Below are 14873 nucleotides of genomic sequence, written 5' to 3'. Positions count from 1 at the left end.
TCTGAAGCTATCTAGTCAGGCTGATGAAGAACTAAAATAATGTGTGGGCTTCCCAGAAGCCAAACATGATTAAAAAAAAAAAAAATGAGTCAGGGGAGAGGAGATCCTACAGGGGCCCAGAGCAGAGAGACCTCAAGAAAGGCAAAGGAAACATCAGCAAAGTATGCTATTGATCTGTGACCCAGGAAGAACAGACTCCTTCACTCAGGGGAAATCCTTTCTCCCTTCAGAGACACAGAGGAAGTCATAAGATTCCATTTCATTCCAATTTTATTTGTAGAAACAATCCCCCATACTTCTAGAATAGATTCGTGGAAGATTAAAGTTAAAGACAGGGTAGACATAAGTAGAAGAACTAACGTTAAATAAAGAAAATGACAATAGGCACACCAGAAACCCAGGCCAAGAATAGCTACAACAATGATAAAAGTTAGTTCTGAGCTGCTTTGAGAATTAAAACAGAAACATGGTGAATATAGTGTTCTCATTATCTGAATTGAAGAGTTTGTTCGTAGAAAGGTACTTTTTTCCTGTGACTGGATACCATAAAAGAATTTATCAAATGGATCCTTGTCTAAAGGACACTACATAATGCAATAGTCACAGCTTATAATAACAACTTTACAAAAAGGTAAAGAGAGGTTCTTTGTGTGGCCATCTGGTCCATCCAACTGATAAATGCCGTGAGCTAAATGATATACTTTAGTGCTAGGAAAATATTACCACTGAGAGTTAAAGAAGTATCATCAAAGTGTAAGGCTTTCTGGAGACATCACTTAACACAGAGTAGCACAGAGGGACTAGATGAATAGCTGGTTAGTATGTTCTGACGACTAGAGGGTTTGTTTGTTTGTTTGTTTTTGCTTTACTTTTAACTGTATTGGGTGATCTATTGGTGGGTAGTGAAGTTAGTTGCTGTAAGCGTTCTTTGAAAGAAAAATACTAGAGCAGAACAGAATGCATCACACCTAGTAAGGGTGAGTGTTAATTTTGTTTGTGTCTTAGGTCACTGTGTACTGTGTATCTCTTACTGTGGGAAGTATGAAAGCTGCTGCTTTTCACTGCCCTCACTAAAATATCAGTAAGCTCCAGCACCCCAGGCTCATGATATAGGACGTATATAGAGAATATAGCAAATACGGAGAAGAATGGAGATGGGATCCTCAGACTAGAACAAGAGCCACTGTCCCTTGAAGTTGTGCTAATTCAGGAACATGTGACTAGATTCATTCTTGTCCATTCTTGTCAAAGGACTTAGACATGTCCATTTCCTTAGAAATGTCCTTTTCTTCTCCTTTTTGTTTGCCTTCAGTACCTGACAGTTCTTTTTGAAAGCCCTAGTCTACTTTCTCTCTAATAAAAGGGGAGATTAGAAAAGGAATGTGATGAGTCCCCGCAGGGCCAATAGCGCAGGGAGGCAGGATGCCCCTGGTGGTCAGACTTGGTCACACACCCTGCGACGGTAGAGAAACCCTTTTGTGCAACAAATTAGGAAGAGCTCCTTCAGTTCTTATTTTTTCTCTGAGTGAGCAATAGCTTTACATATAGGTACCACTTAAAGGAAATTCTCTTTTAAAAAAAAAAATCCTGGGCAACATGGTGAAATCCCGTCTCTACAAACAATACAATAATTAGCTGGGCATGGTAGCTCACACCTGTGGTCTCAGTTACTCGGGAAGCTGAGGTGAGAGAATTGCTTGAGCCTGGGAGGCAGAGGTTGCAATGAGCGGAGATCGCACCACCACAGTCCAGCCAGGATGACAGAGCGATACTTTTTCTCAAAAAAAAAAAAAATCATTTTCCTGCTTCATGGTTATGACTGGATCATCAGAGTTCTCTTTGAAAATAGGCTGGAAGCTTGTGGCAGGACCATGGCATTGCCCAGCTCTAGTAGTTCAAAGAAGCAGCCTTGAGTGATGATGAGACCCTTAATATTTCAGGAAAAAAAAAAAAAACTCTTCCCCTCCAAATTTGGACATGTATATATAGCTCCAACTTTGGAGAAAAGGAGAAGGAGTTCTGGGAGGATTTCCAATGACAACAACTATTAGCAATGGTATGAGAAACAGGCTGGGGCAAGAAAAAGATTTAGCTTCTAATGTTGACTCTTGAGTCTCAGGAGCATCCGCAGAATGAGATAAAAACCTGAATTTTCATACGCAAGAACAGTTTTTCACAGAAGCGGAAAATAGTCTAGAAATAAAGAAGCCACCTGTGGAAGAGTCTCTCACCATTTCTCTTCTCTTGTTTCAGATGACAGTCATGTCCCTTTCCAGGGACCTCAAGGACGACTTTCACAGTGACACAGTGCTCTCCATCTTAAATGAGCAGCGCATTCGGGGCATTTTATGCGATGTCACTATCATTGTGGAAGATACCAAATTTAAAGCCCACAGCAATGTTCTGGCAGCTTCAAGCCTGTATTTTAAAAATATCTTTTGGAGCCATACAATCTGTATTTCCAGCCACGTCCTGGAGCTGGACGATCTCAAAGCTGAAGTGTTTACTGAAATACTTAATTATATCTACAGTTCCACAGTCGTTGTCAAAAGACAGGAAACAGTCACTGACCTTGCAGCTGCAGGAAAAAAGCTGGGAATATCATTCTTGGAAGACCTTACAGATCGCAACTTCTCCAATTCCCCGGGTCCCTATGTATTCTGTATTACTGAAAAGGGAGTGGTCAAAGAAGAAAAAAATGAAAAAAGGCATGAAGAACCAGCCATCACTAATGGGCCAAGGATCACAAATGCATTTTCCATCATCGAAACAGAAAATAGTAATAACATGTTTTCCCCGCTGGACTTGAGGCCAAGTTTCAAAAAGGTCTCCGACTCCATGAGAACAGCTAGCCTTTGCCTGGAGAGGACGGACGTCTGCCACGAGGCAGAGCCTGTCCGCACACTCGCCGAGCACTCATACGCTGTTTCTTCGGTCGCTGAGGCTTACAGAAGTCAGCCTGTACGTGAACATGATGGCAGTTCACCTGGGAACACAGGGAAAGAAAATGGTGAAGCCCTTGCAGCGAAACCGAAAGCATGCCGAAAGCCGAAGACGTCCTCCATACCGCAGGATTCTGACTCGGCTACAGAGAATATACCACCCCCTCCAGTATCCAACTTAGAGGTCAATCAAGAAAGGAGTCCACAGCCAGCTGCAGTTCTCGCTCGTTCGAAATCTCCAAACAACGAAGGAGATGTCCATTTTTCCAGGGAAGATGAAAATCAATCTTCTGATGTTCCCGGGCCGCCGGCAGCAGAGGTTCCACCTCTGGTGTACAATTGTAGCTGCTGCTCCAAAGCCTTCGACAGCAGCACTCTGCTCAGTGCCCACATGCAGCTTCACAAGCCAACCCAGGAGCCTTTAGTGTGCAAGTATTGCAACAAACAGTTCACCACCCTGAACAGGTTGGATCGGCATGAACAGATCTGCATGAGGTCAAGCCACATGCCCATTCCTGGAGGAAACCAAGGCTTTCTAGAAAACTACCCTACCATTGGACAGAATGGAGGTTCATTCACAGGTCCAGAACCTTTATTATCTGAAAATAGGATTGGTGAATTTTCCAGTACTGGAAGTACTTTGCCAGACACAGACCACATGGTTAAATTTGTGAATGGGCAAATGCTCTATAGTTGCGTTGTGTGCAAACGTAGTTACGTGACCTTATCCAGCCTCCGAAGACATGCAAATGTTCACTCCTGGAGAAGAACATATCCTTGCCATTACTGCAACAAAGTATTTGCATTGGCTGAGTACAGGACAAGGCATGAAATCTGGCATACGGGAGAAAGACGGTATCAGTGCATTTTCTGTCTTGAAACTTTCATGACCTACTATATACTCAAAAATCATCAGAAGTCTTTCCATGCCATCGATCACAGACTTTCCATCAGCAAAAAAACAGCAAATGGAGGCTTGAAGCCTAGTGTCTATCCATATAAACTTTATAGGCTACTGCCTATGAAATGCAAGAGAGCCCCTTATAAGAGCTATCGAAATTCTTCCTATGAAAATGCACGAGAGAACAGTCAAATGAATGAGTCTGCAGCTGGTACCTATGTTGTTCAGAATCCACACAGCTCTGAATTACCTACGCTGAATTTCCAAGATACTGTAAACACCCTGACTAACAGTCCAGCCATCCCATTGGAAACATCTGCATGTCAGGACATACCCACTTCGGCCAATGTTCAAAATGCAGAAAGCACCAGATGGGGAGAAGAGGCATTGAAAGTTGATCTTGACAATAACTTTTATTCAACTGAGGTGTCAGTTTCTTCCACTGAAAATGCTGTCACTTCCGACCTCCGGGCAGGGGACGTACCTGTTTTATCTTTGAGTAATGGCAGTGAGAATGCCGCCTCTGTGATCAGCTACAGTGGCTCTGCGCCCTCGGTCATCGTGCACAGCAGCCAGTTTTCCTCGGTGATCATGCACAGCAATGCCATTGCTGCCATGACCAGCAGCAACCACAGAGCCTTTTCAGACCCAGCTGCCAGTCAGTCCTTGAAAGATGACAGTGAACCTGAGCCGGATAAAGTCGGTAGGTTTGCAAGCAGGCCCAAAAGCATTAAGGAGAAAAAGAAAACGACACCACATAACAGGGGAGAAATGCTGGCGGAGTCAAAATACGTTGCTGACCCTGGAGGATCATTGAGCAAAACCGCAAGTACTGCTGAAGAAACCAGCAAAATTGAAACCTACATTGCGAAACCTGCTCTTCCGGGAACCTCCACAAATAGTAACGTTGCACCCCTCTGCCAAATAACAGTGAAAATCGGAAATGAAGCCATTGTGAAAAGGCACATTCTAGGATCTAAATTGTTTTATAAAAGAGGGAGAAGACCCAAGTATCAGATGCAGGAGGAACCTTTGCCACAGGGGAATGACCCAGAACCCAGCGGAGACAGCCCACTTGGACTTGGCCAATCCGAGTGCATGGAGATGAGTGAAGTGTTCGATGAGGCAAGTGACCAGGATTCCACCGACAAACCGTGGCGCCCTTACTACAACTACAAACCCAAAAAGAAATCCAGACAGTTGAGAAAAATGAGGAAAGTCAGCTGGAAGAAGGAGCACGGAAACAGGAGCCCGAGCCATAAATCTAAGTACCCAGCAGAACTGGACTGCGCTGTGGGGAAGGCTCCTCAGGATAAAGCCTTTGAGGAAGAAGAAACGAAAGAGATGCCCAAGCTGCAGTGTGAACTCTGTGATGGAGACAAAGCAGCGGGGGCTGGACACCCAGGAAGGCCCCACCGACATCTTACTTCTCGGCCATATGCCTGCGAGCTCTGCGCCAAGCAGTTCCAGAGCCCTTCCACGCTCAAAATGCACATGAGGTGTCACACCGGGGAGAAGCCGTACCAGTGCAAGACCTGCGGACGGTGCTTTTCAGTGCAAGGAAACTTACAGAAACACGAACGTATCCACCTGGGCTTAAAGGAGTTTGTCTGTCAGTATTGCAACAAGGCATTCACCTTGAATGAGACCCTCAAAATCCATGAAAGAATCCATACTGGAGAAAAGCGTTACCACTGTCAGTTCTGCTTTCAGAGTTTTTTGTATCTCTCCACCAAAAGGAATCATGAGCAGAGGCATATTCGGGAGCACAATGGGAAGGGCTATGCCTGCTTCCAGTGCCCCAAAATCTGCAAAACAGCTGCTGCCCTTGGAATGCACCAAAAGAAACACTTATTCAAAAGCCCAAGCCAGCAGGAGAAAACAGGTGATCTGTGCCACGAATACTCAAATCCCTTGGAGAATCAACATTTCATAGATTCAGAAGACAATGACCAAAAGGATAACATACCAACCGGTGTGGAAAATGTTGTCCTTTGAATGGCAAGAGTTAGAAAAATCTTCAAAAATATAGTTGGTATTTTTTTTTAGTTAGTTTTGTTTTAAGTTTAGTTTAATTTTGTTCACATAACGGTCATGAAGGAGTGAAATGTTAAAAACAAACAAACAAACAAACAAACAAACTCATTTGTGAAAATTCCAGAAAAAGGATCCTAATATCTACTTTGGGTTTTAGCATTAACTTTATGCAAAGTGCACAGAAACGAAATAGCTGAATCCTCCAATATCCCAAGTATCTTGTGAAAGTTAATGAAGTTCTTAGCTGTGGTATTTCTACCAGTGAAAAGAGGAATTTAATTTTAGCCCAATTTAAAACTTTCTAATAATTGCTAATCGGAACTGGCTGCTGAACTGTCTTTAGTCACTGGAGAAAATAAGGGTAAGCTATCCTGAAGATGGCACCTTCATGAACATGTTACTTGGTAATGAGCTGTGACGGTCTTTATTCCCATCTGGCTTTTGCACTATTAAAATTTGTTTAAATTAATGGTTACATATGAAATACTTAAACAATATAACTGAAATTATGTGCATAATGAGTAACCTAAAGTAGGACATTCATACATTATGTAGAACTACTTTTCTGCAACACAAACCTTGTAAAATACATATATAAATCACTATGACTTTTAAGTGTCCATATCCCCTGTAGAGAATTATGATGAGCAATAGATCTGCAAATAATGAGGACTGATGTAAAAATCAGTAGAAAGCATTTTGAATATGATTTAAGAGCATGTGTATGCTTTTAGATGGAATGCTGTTTCCTTGAAGTTATGGCTGAGCTGTTCTTAGAACTGGTCTACTCAATTCACGGAAAACATAGGTCATGCCTTATCTATGGGGGAAAGCCCTCCCAGAATTTACCTGTGATTACCTGTGCTGCATGTTACTTTGCAATGGCCTCATCTCAGAGAATGAAAGAGGGTCAAATTCCTCCAAAACTCTCTGCAGTCTTCCAACCACAAGGCCATGAATGGTGGGGGTCTATTCCAGACAGACTTAGGGGTTCACGTGGAACCTGCCATTCCACTGAAGGACTAAGAGATTTAGTGTAAAGAACACTGCAGTAGTGAATTCCCGGGCACTTGAAAGTGACTGCCTAATCCCTACAATTACTAGCCTTCTTGGAGATTATGCAGCCCACAAGTACCGACTAGTATAAAGCAAAAGGACGACAGAACCCCACCCTCCACCCCACTCATTAATGACTTGAGTGGGCAGGAAGAAGGGATGACCTCCCTTGCCTAAAACAGTAGCTGTGTTTTTAGGGGATGGGGAGGTAGGATGTGGAGTGACATGGTTCTGTTCCTTAATTACGTGACTCAAATATATCCACAAAGCCAGTTGCTCTGTCTTCATATTTGCAGACATCTAGACCCCTTGCTAAAAAAACCCACTGAAGTTTTTTTTAATGTTCTTTTACACTGACCCACACCATCAACATTACCCTCAAATCTAGTTGCCCTACAGCATATTCTTTCATGTGGACTAGGTTCCTGGAAAGCTGGAACTCATGATTCTTACTACTTTAAACTGCCAGAATAGGAGGGAGAGGGAAAACATTTCTACCCTTTGATCACTGGTGTGAGCAGAATCCGGATTGCAGTTTCAGCATGACCTGCAGTCATTCACGTTCATTGGATTTGACAGATGGAAACCCAAGGTTATCGAAGGTTGGAAGGTTATCATTGCGAAGAAGTAGTTCAAAAGACTCCATTTTCTTTCTACAAGTGTGATGTCTCCATGAAGAAGACTTAGTATGGATTTGGGTGGGTAAGAAAGCATTTAAACGCCCAGGAAAGGACATGATTCAAGTTGACCTTTTAATACTGTAGTACCTTGCTGTTAAGTAACCCCACTATTGTATCTGCATTTATCTTTTGTTCATCTACTTTCACTTACATACAGTATTATATAAGTAGAGAAAAATGGGCAAATGCAAGCAAATTCAACTTTATACATTGTATATATGTATACCCTACACTATTCATTTGGGTTTTGTTAAAGAGATAGTCACAAAGGGCTTATGAAAATCATTTTTGAATTGATAATTAGAATATTGAATAAGAAATCCTGTGACCCACTAATTTTTTTCAGTAATATGAGTGAAAGAGAACTACTGTGTAATCTAGTCATTTTGATTTGAGTTAACCCCAAATATAAAATTACCTGTAGTGATGTCTCTTGGTCCTTACATGTGGATATTTTTTAAGTGGACTTGTATGCTGATAATTCTAGACCAAAGTAAATATGGCAGAATATTTATACATGAAAAGATAATTTTGCAAATATTTTCTATAATTGTATTCATTTAAAATGTTGATAGCTTGTGTTAGTTTCAGGGAGGGGTGTATATTTTGATAAAAAAAATACTTGACTTTGTAATTCTGTATATTCTATACAATTTATAGCAGAGCCATTTTAAGACAGCCTTGTCACATTTTTTTGTTAATTGTGAAAATTTTATTGAGTGATGTTTATGCATTGAGTACATGACCAACTAGAATTAAAGTGTAAACAGTGAACATACTGTATGCTGTACAAGATATAATGTAACTTGCTGTTTTAGCATCTGTATTTTGGTTAGAAGATATTATTAAATGCAGATGTTAAGGATTGGAAAAGTCTAATTTTATTTTTAGAAATAATGGATATAAATTTGTTTTTGCTTGATTAAAATAGCTTATTCCTACATTAAGTCTCTTTTTAAATGTTTTAATGTTTTCTTCTGTGCAGCTATTTCATCTGTATGTCACAGCTTTGTTTCCACATATTCAGTATACTTCTGTTTCCTTGTTCACATTCCATGGTACCTACGTACATGCTTAGGAGTCCAGTGGATTATGACATTAGGAAAAAAAAGAATAAAAGAGATTGAAGTCTTCGGATGATTGAGTGTTTTGGATAGGTCTGATCTTATCATGATAAATCAGAGAATGAAATGCTCTCCCAGAAGCATTCTGCTCCACTCATTCACAGGAAACAAATGACTTTGAGTACCAGGCACCTGGCAACGTCTTTACATAGGTAGTTCATTAACACACAACAGAATTTGACCTCATTATCCTCATTTTATAGTGACTTTGAGAAGGTCCCGCAACCAGACAGAGCCAGGATTCTAACCCAGGTGTGCCTGACTCCAAAGCCTGTGTTTCTGTTCCTTCTCAAAACTGGGGGGGGGAAAATGATTAATAGAAACTGAACAGAGTATGAAGAAAGAGGAGCCATGATAAAGTAATGCAGCTTTAGGATGGCAGTGACTGCCCTGGAACGGGATGAAAGGAAGCTGTGTGAATTGGGCTTCCCTTATATCTCAGGAGATTGTCCTATAAAATCAGTAAAATGTGTGCACTTTTTAAGGATATGGAGTAAAATTATAATGTAATGGTATTATAAGCTGGCAATTTTCACATTTAAAAAAAATCTGTTCCGTCGTCACAGACTCTACTCCTAAACTTAGCTAACCATCTTGCAAATGCCTGCAGTTTGTCCCAGTGGGCAATGTGAGAGGGGCTGTCAGTGGCTCAGGCAGCATAGTCCATCACCAACACACAAAATCACTGCCAGGCCTACCAGTGGCTGGCCAATAGCATCAATTTTGTATTGGAAGGGCAATTCAAACCAGATACACCAAAAATTTGATAACTGTTATCTGCTAAAACTAATTCCATTATCTAGAACAACAGATTTAATATAGAAAGAATTTGTAGCAATTGAGAAAAAGCATAAAACAAAAATGTTAGTACTTTTTTTTTCCATTCGGTATTTTAATTCTTAGTGCTCTTCATCTTTCCTCATCGCCCACCGATTGATTTGGTTCCACTCCCATTTGTGTCTATCAGTTTCTTTTTATAGAAGCAACAGCTCTTCCACTTCAGTTTCCTCCATATCTGAGAACTCATCACCTTCACCCTCCCCAAATCTTGACCAGCTATTGATTTCTCTTCTGGAGAGAGAAGCCTCCTTTGCTCCCTCCCTATTTTGTACCTCGTAACTCAGTTCTTCAAGCAAGATGGTCAGTGAGCAAGCAAGTTGGCGTGATGTGCAGTTTAGAATATTCACTCTAAATTTAGACAAATGGAAGAACTAGTTAGAAATGTTATATTTTTATTAGTAACATCTAAAAACATCCATTTTACTTAGAATGTTTTTCTCCAAAATCTCTTTTTCGCAATAATTTTAAAATGTATGACATATGTGATTATAGGCAAAAGTATTTTATTCCAATTAGAGAAATTGGTAAACACATTTTAAAGAGGTATTAATGCAGCCGGACGTGGTGGTTCGTGCCAGTAATCCCAGCACTTGAAGAGGGCAAGGCAGGAGTTTGAGAATGGGCTGGCCAACATGGTAAAACCCCTCTGTACTAAAAATACAAAAAAATTAGTTGGGCGTGGCAGTGAACACCTGTAATGCCAGCTACTGGAGAGACAGGAGAATCACTTGAACCCGGGAAGCGGAGGTTGTAGTGAGCCGAGATCATGCCACTGCACTCCAGCCTGGGCAACAGAGCGATACGTTGTCTTAAAAATAATAATAATGCTAACATGTAAAATTGTGATTTATTCAAAAGATACTTAATTTTTACTGCTGCACTAGGACTACAGAGATGTCAGGTAGCTTGTGCCTTTGAGAAACTTAAGTCTGGTGGAGATTGATGAGACAATAGATGATTATAAAACAAATCTGGGCTCTTAGAGGTCTAGAACCAAAGCAGAGAGACGTGGTACTGAGCGGGGGCTGGTGGAGCTGGGCTTCGCCAAACAGGTCAGGTCCAGAGAGGAGCGACTAAAACAAAGGAACCATGGGTCGGGGGGGATGTAGGTTGTTCTGAAAGCCTGGGGTTTGGGATGATGAACCTGGAGAGGCACATGGGACACATCATCAGGGCCTTGGCTTTGCAGCAGAGTTGGGCCTCTATCCTGATAGCTTAAGGCAGTGGGCGAGCAAAGGAGGGGCTGGGTAATAGGAAGTAAGCTCAAGAGAGATGTAACACAACATCCAAGCAAGATGGGAAGCCTTTGAAGGACTTTGGCAGAGAGTGGAAGGATCTGATGTGCTTACAAGGATCACTCTCACTGCAGTGTGGTGAATAGACTGCAGGCCGGGGCAATGGTGGAGGCCGGGAGACCAGACAGGAGGCTGTGGCAGTATGGGCCGGAGGTGACAGTGGCTTGGAAAAGGGTGGGAGTAGTGGAGATGATAAGAAATAGGTCACATTCTGGAGATACATTTTTAAAGTTTGTAATATGGACATTTTCAAACCTATGCAAAAGTAGAATTGTTTGGTGAAGCCCAGGCCACCCATCATTCAACAGTCAACAATTCATAGCCAATGCTGTTCCATCGATACCCTCTCCTACTTAATTTCCTTCTCCACTGTCTTACTTTGAAGCAGATTGTAGATATCATACCATTTTATCTCTAAATATGCCAGTATATATCTCTACAAAGTAAACAACATTTTAAATATAACCATACTATTATAATTCCTTAAAAATTAACATTTCCTTAATATCAAGTTCCATTCATTAAAATTTCTGGTTATCTCATAATGAGAAGACATAATTTTTTTTTTTTTTTACAATTGGAATCAGAATTCAACTAAAGTCCTATACTACAAATAGCTGATATATCTGTCTTCAATAGGTTTTTCTATTTTTTCCCCTTTGCCATTTCATTCCTAAGAAATTATGTGTTTACAGTCTAGGAAGAAAAAAGACAACTCCCTAGATTGAGTTATGTTCTTCGTTAAAAGGTGCACTCTGTGTGGCTGAGATACTGGATGCATTTTGAAGACAGATCTGATAACGATTTGCTCATGGTATAGGTACCAGGTGTTGAAAAAGAGAGCAATCAAAAATGACACCAAGGTTTGGGCCTGAGCAATTAGTAAGGATAGTGTTGATAACAAACTGGATACCTGGGTTGGAAGTTCAGAAAAGGAGACTGACTGGAAGTATGGATTTGAAAGTTGTATTTCATTCATTCAAAATATCCTTGAGGTGGGAGTACAAGAATGGGCAAAAGAGTCCCTGGAGCCTGTGACATAGTGGGGAACACAAAAGGCTAAAAAGCTAACTAATTACAACCATAGTAGATGCTATGAAGAGGAGCTGCATGGTGCTCTGAGGACAACTAATGGGGGAATGTGACCTAGTTGAGCGGTTCAAGGGAGGCTGTCTTTGAGGAAGTAATTTTTTTTTTTTTTTTTTTTTTTTTTTTTTTTGCAGATCTAAACCTGAGGAAGTCACTTTTGAGCTGAGGTCTGAAAGATGAATAAGAGTTGAAAGGGGAGAGAGTTTCTAGGTTGAGGGACTGGCAGATATCAAGGGCTGCCTGTGGAGGGAACGCAGGCAGTGTTGGAGGCCAGCGGTGGCCGGAGTGCAAGAGAAATCGATTTAAAATCAGACTAGAGGACAGGAGCCATACTGCGCAGAGCCTTCAAGGTCATGCTAAGAATTTGGATCTTATATCAAGAGCATCAGAAAGCCACTGAATTATTTAAAGCAGGTAGGGACAAGAAGAGGTATATTTAATCCGTTTTGTATTATAAAAAAAGTCACTGTGGCTGAAATGTAAACAATGGCTTGGAAGACGGTAGTGGCCAGAAGTAGAGCAGTGGGGAAGCTACTGCTGTTGTCCAGGCTGGAGATGATAGTGGCTTGGATTTGTTAAACGGAAAAACTTTAAACAAGTTAAATGTAACAGAGTTTAACTGAGCAAAGAACCATTTGTGAATTGGGCGCCCCTAAGAACCAGAATAGGTTTTAAGAACTCCAGCCTGCAACATAGTCGGGGAGCATTTATAAGAAGAAAATGGAAGAAGTTAGGTACAGAGACAGCTTAATTGGCTACAGCTTAGTGTATTCCCTTATGTGAATCAGTCAGCTGCCTGAGATTGACTGAAGCTCAGCTGCTGAACTGAGACTCAACTGTTAGTTTAGGCTTTTAGTTAGTTTACATACTAAGGTTGCAGTTCATTTCAGACTTGAGTATGAAGGCATCCTTAGGCGAGAGTTAGTTTAATTTAACAGATGATGTGATTGCAGCGAAGATGGAGAGAAAAGGGAGGATTTGGGAGATACGAGAGAGAATCAGCAGGACTTGATGTTTGATGGTATATGGGAACTGAGGGCTAGGGATGGATCAAGGATAGTCTTTAGGTTTTAGAATTGTTGAAGCTAGGAGTGCAAGATATACCCCATGAGGCTTGTATAGAGAAGGAAGAATCCAGAAAACACCAATACAAATGGCTCCTGACTTCTGAGGTTTCCACTAATAATTTTTTTGACTTCATGGTGATGCAAAAGCAACACACGTTCAGTAGAAACCATATTTTGAGTGCCCATACGATCATTCCATTTTTCACTACGTATAGCATTCAATAAATTTCATGAGCTATTCTATACTTTGTCATAAAATGGGCATTGTGTTGGATGATTTTGCCCAACTGCAGGCTAAAGTAAGCATTTGATGCACACATAAGACTTAGACTAGGCTAAGCTATTTGGTAGATTAAGTAGATTAAATGCATTTTTTCCTTATGCTGTTATATTTTTAACTTATAATGGGTTGACTGGGACATACTTCCATCATAAGTCAAGGAGCATCTGTATTTGAAAGATGAGTCAGATAAGAGTCTATATAACAAACCAAGGCAGAGAAGAGGCCAGAGAAGTGCAGACCTCAGTGTCTGATAGAATGACACAAATGGAGGGTTCAGAAACGAGCTGTCTCAATACCGTTAGGGTCTATGCTTTTCGAAGCTCTGCACAATTGCCATCTGCTTCCTCCCTTGCGCCAGTCTTGTTGTGGCATGATGCTCATCTTCGTTTGGAAGCTGTGGATGTTGAAGCACAGGGGGGTTAAGGGGCTTGCCGGGCCAGACAGAACCAACTCTGAGCCTTTTGGTCTCCAGGACGTTTTCATCTCTACCCACTGATTGCACATTGACGAAGGTATTTTTTGGAAGAACCTAGAACTGAAACAATCAAAAAATACTGTCCTGTCTTGAAAATGAGTGCTTACTAGCCTGACACTTTCAGAGTCTTAGTTCATTCCTTTTTTTAATTCAACATATTCTCTATGGCAGTTAGTACTTCCAGGCACTGTTCTAAGCATCTAATGAAGATTAATTCATTTAATCCTCATATCACCCCATGAGGGAAACATGATTATCATTGCCATCAGTGTTTACTGTGGTTATCTTTTTGCTACACACTGTCACAAAACAGTGACTTAAAACAACCATTGATTATTATTTCACGTTTCTGTGGTTTGACTGGGATCAACTGGGCAGAGCTTGTCACGCAGCTGCAGTTAGATGCTGATGAGGCTGGGGTCATCTAAAGGCATGACCAGGCTGGCATTAAAGCAGCCACAGCCCAGCTCGGTTTCAAGGAGTGAAGGAATAGATTATCGTCCTCAATGGGGGAGTCACAGACACTTAAAGGGAGGGAAGGAATTGATGGCAGTCATCTTCAGAGGTAAGCTACAATGATGGGTAATTCCCAATGAGAAAACCAAGCGCAGAGAAGTTAAATCACCTACCCAAGGCCATATGGCTGGTATGTGGATAAACAGAGTTAATCCCAGGCAATTGAGTTCCAGAGCCTGCTAAGAGAGGTGAAAGGGATTGGAGCCCAGTGACACAGCTCAGCCTCTGACAGCAGAGTCAGGTGGTAAAGAGCAGAGCATTACTCATAACAGAACTGGGGAGTCCTGGAGTCACCTCTCAGGGATTCGGTAGAAGGGAAGAAATTCTAAAAAACACTAGGAAATGTCAAGGACTATCTAAACAAGGCTGTTATTATGTTGGGGGTGAAAATATGATCTCTTGTGGCCCAAGGCAAGTGGAAGCCTTCATACTCTTGTTTCTCTTTCCAATCCGGAAAGAATGAAAATATAAGAGTGTCCTTTGTAGGGAAATGGATGAATCTGGAAACCATCATTCTCAGCAAACTGACACAAGAACAGAAAATCAAACACCGCATGTTCTCATTCAT

The 14873-nt window shown here is 41.2% G+C and overlaps 1 protein-coding gene across 10 annotated transcripts in view; it reads left to right on the top strand.

Annotated features, from left to right (window-relative positions):
- The window catches only part of ZBTB38 (zinc finger and BTB domain containing 38), a 131721-nt gene extending 124983 nt beyond the window's left edge, over positions 1-6738 (top strand). For all 10 annotated transcript variants that reach the window (XM_074405819.1, XM_074405822.1, XM_074405818.1 and 7 more), the window contains one exon: positions 2254-6738. In XM_074405819.1, coding sequence (XP_074261920.1) covers positions 2254-5841 — 3588 coding nt within the window. In that variant the 3' untranslated portion in view covers positions 5842-6738. The remainder of the gene's footprint in view (positions 1-2253) is intronic.
- Positions 6739-14873: the final 8135 nt, after the last annotated feature.

This window comes from Saimiri boliviensis, chromosome 9 (genome assembly GCF_048565385.1).
Source record: "Saimiri boliviensis isolate mSaiBol1 chromosome 9, mSaiBol1.pri, whole genome shotgun sequence".
In the NCBI taxonomy this organism is placed as follows: Eukaryota; Metazoa; Chordata; class Mammalia; order Primates; family Cebidae; genus Saimiri; species Saimiri boliviensis.
Note: the sequence above shows the minus strand (reverse complement) of the source record. Positions and strands in the feature narration are given on the sequence as shown.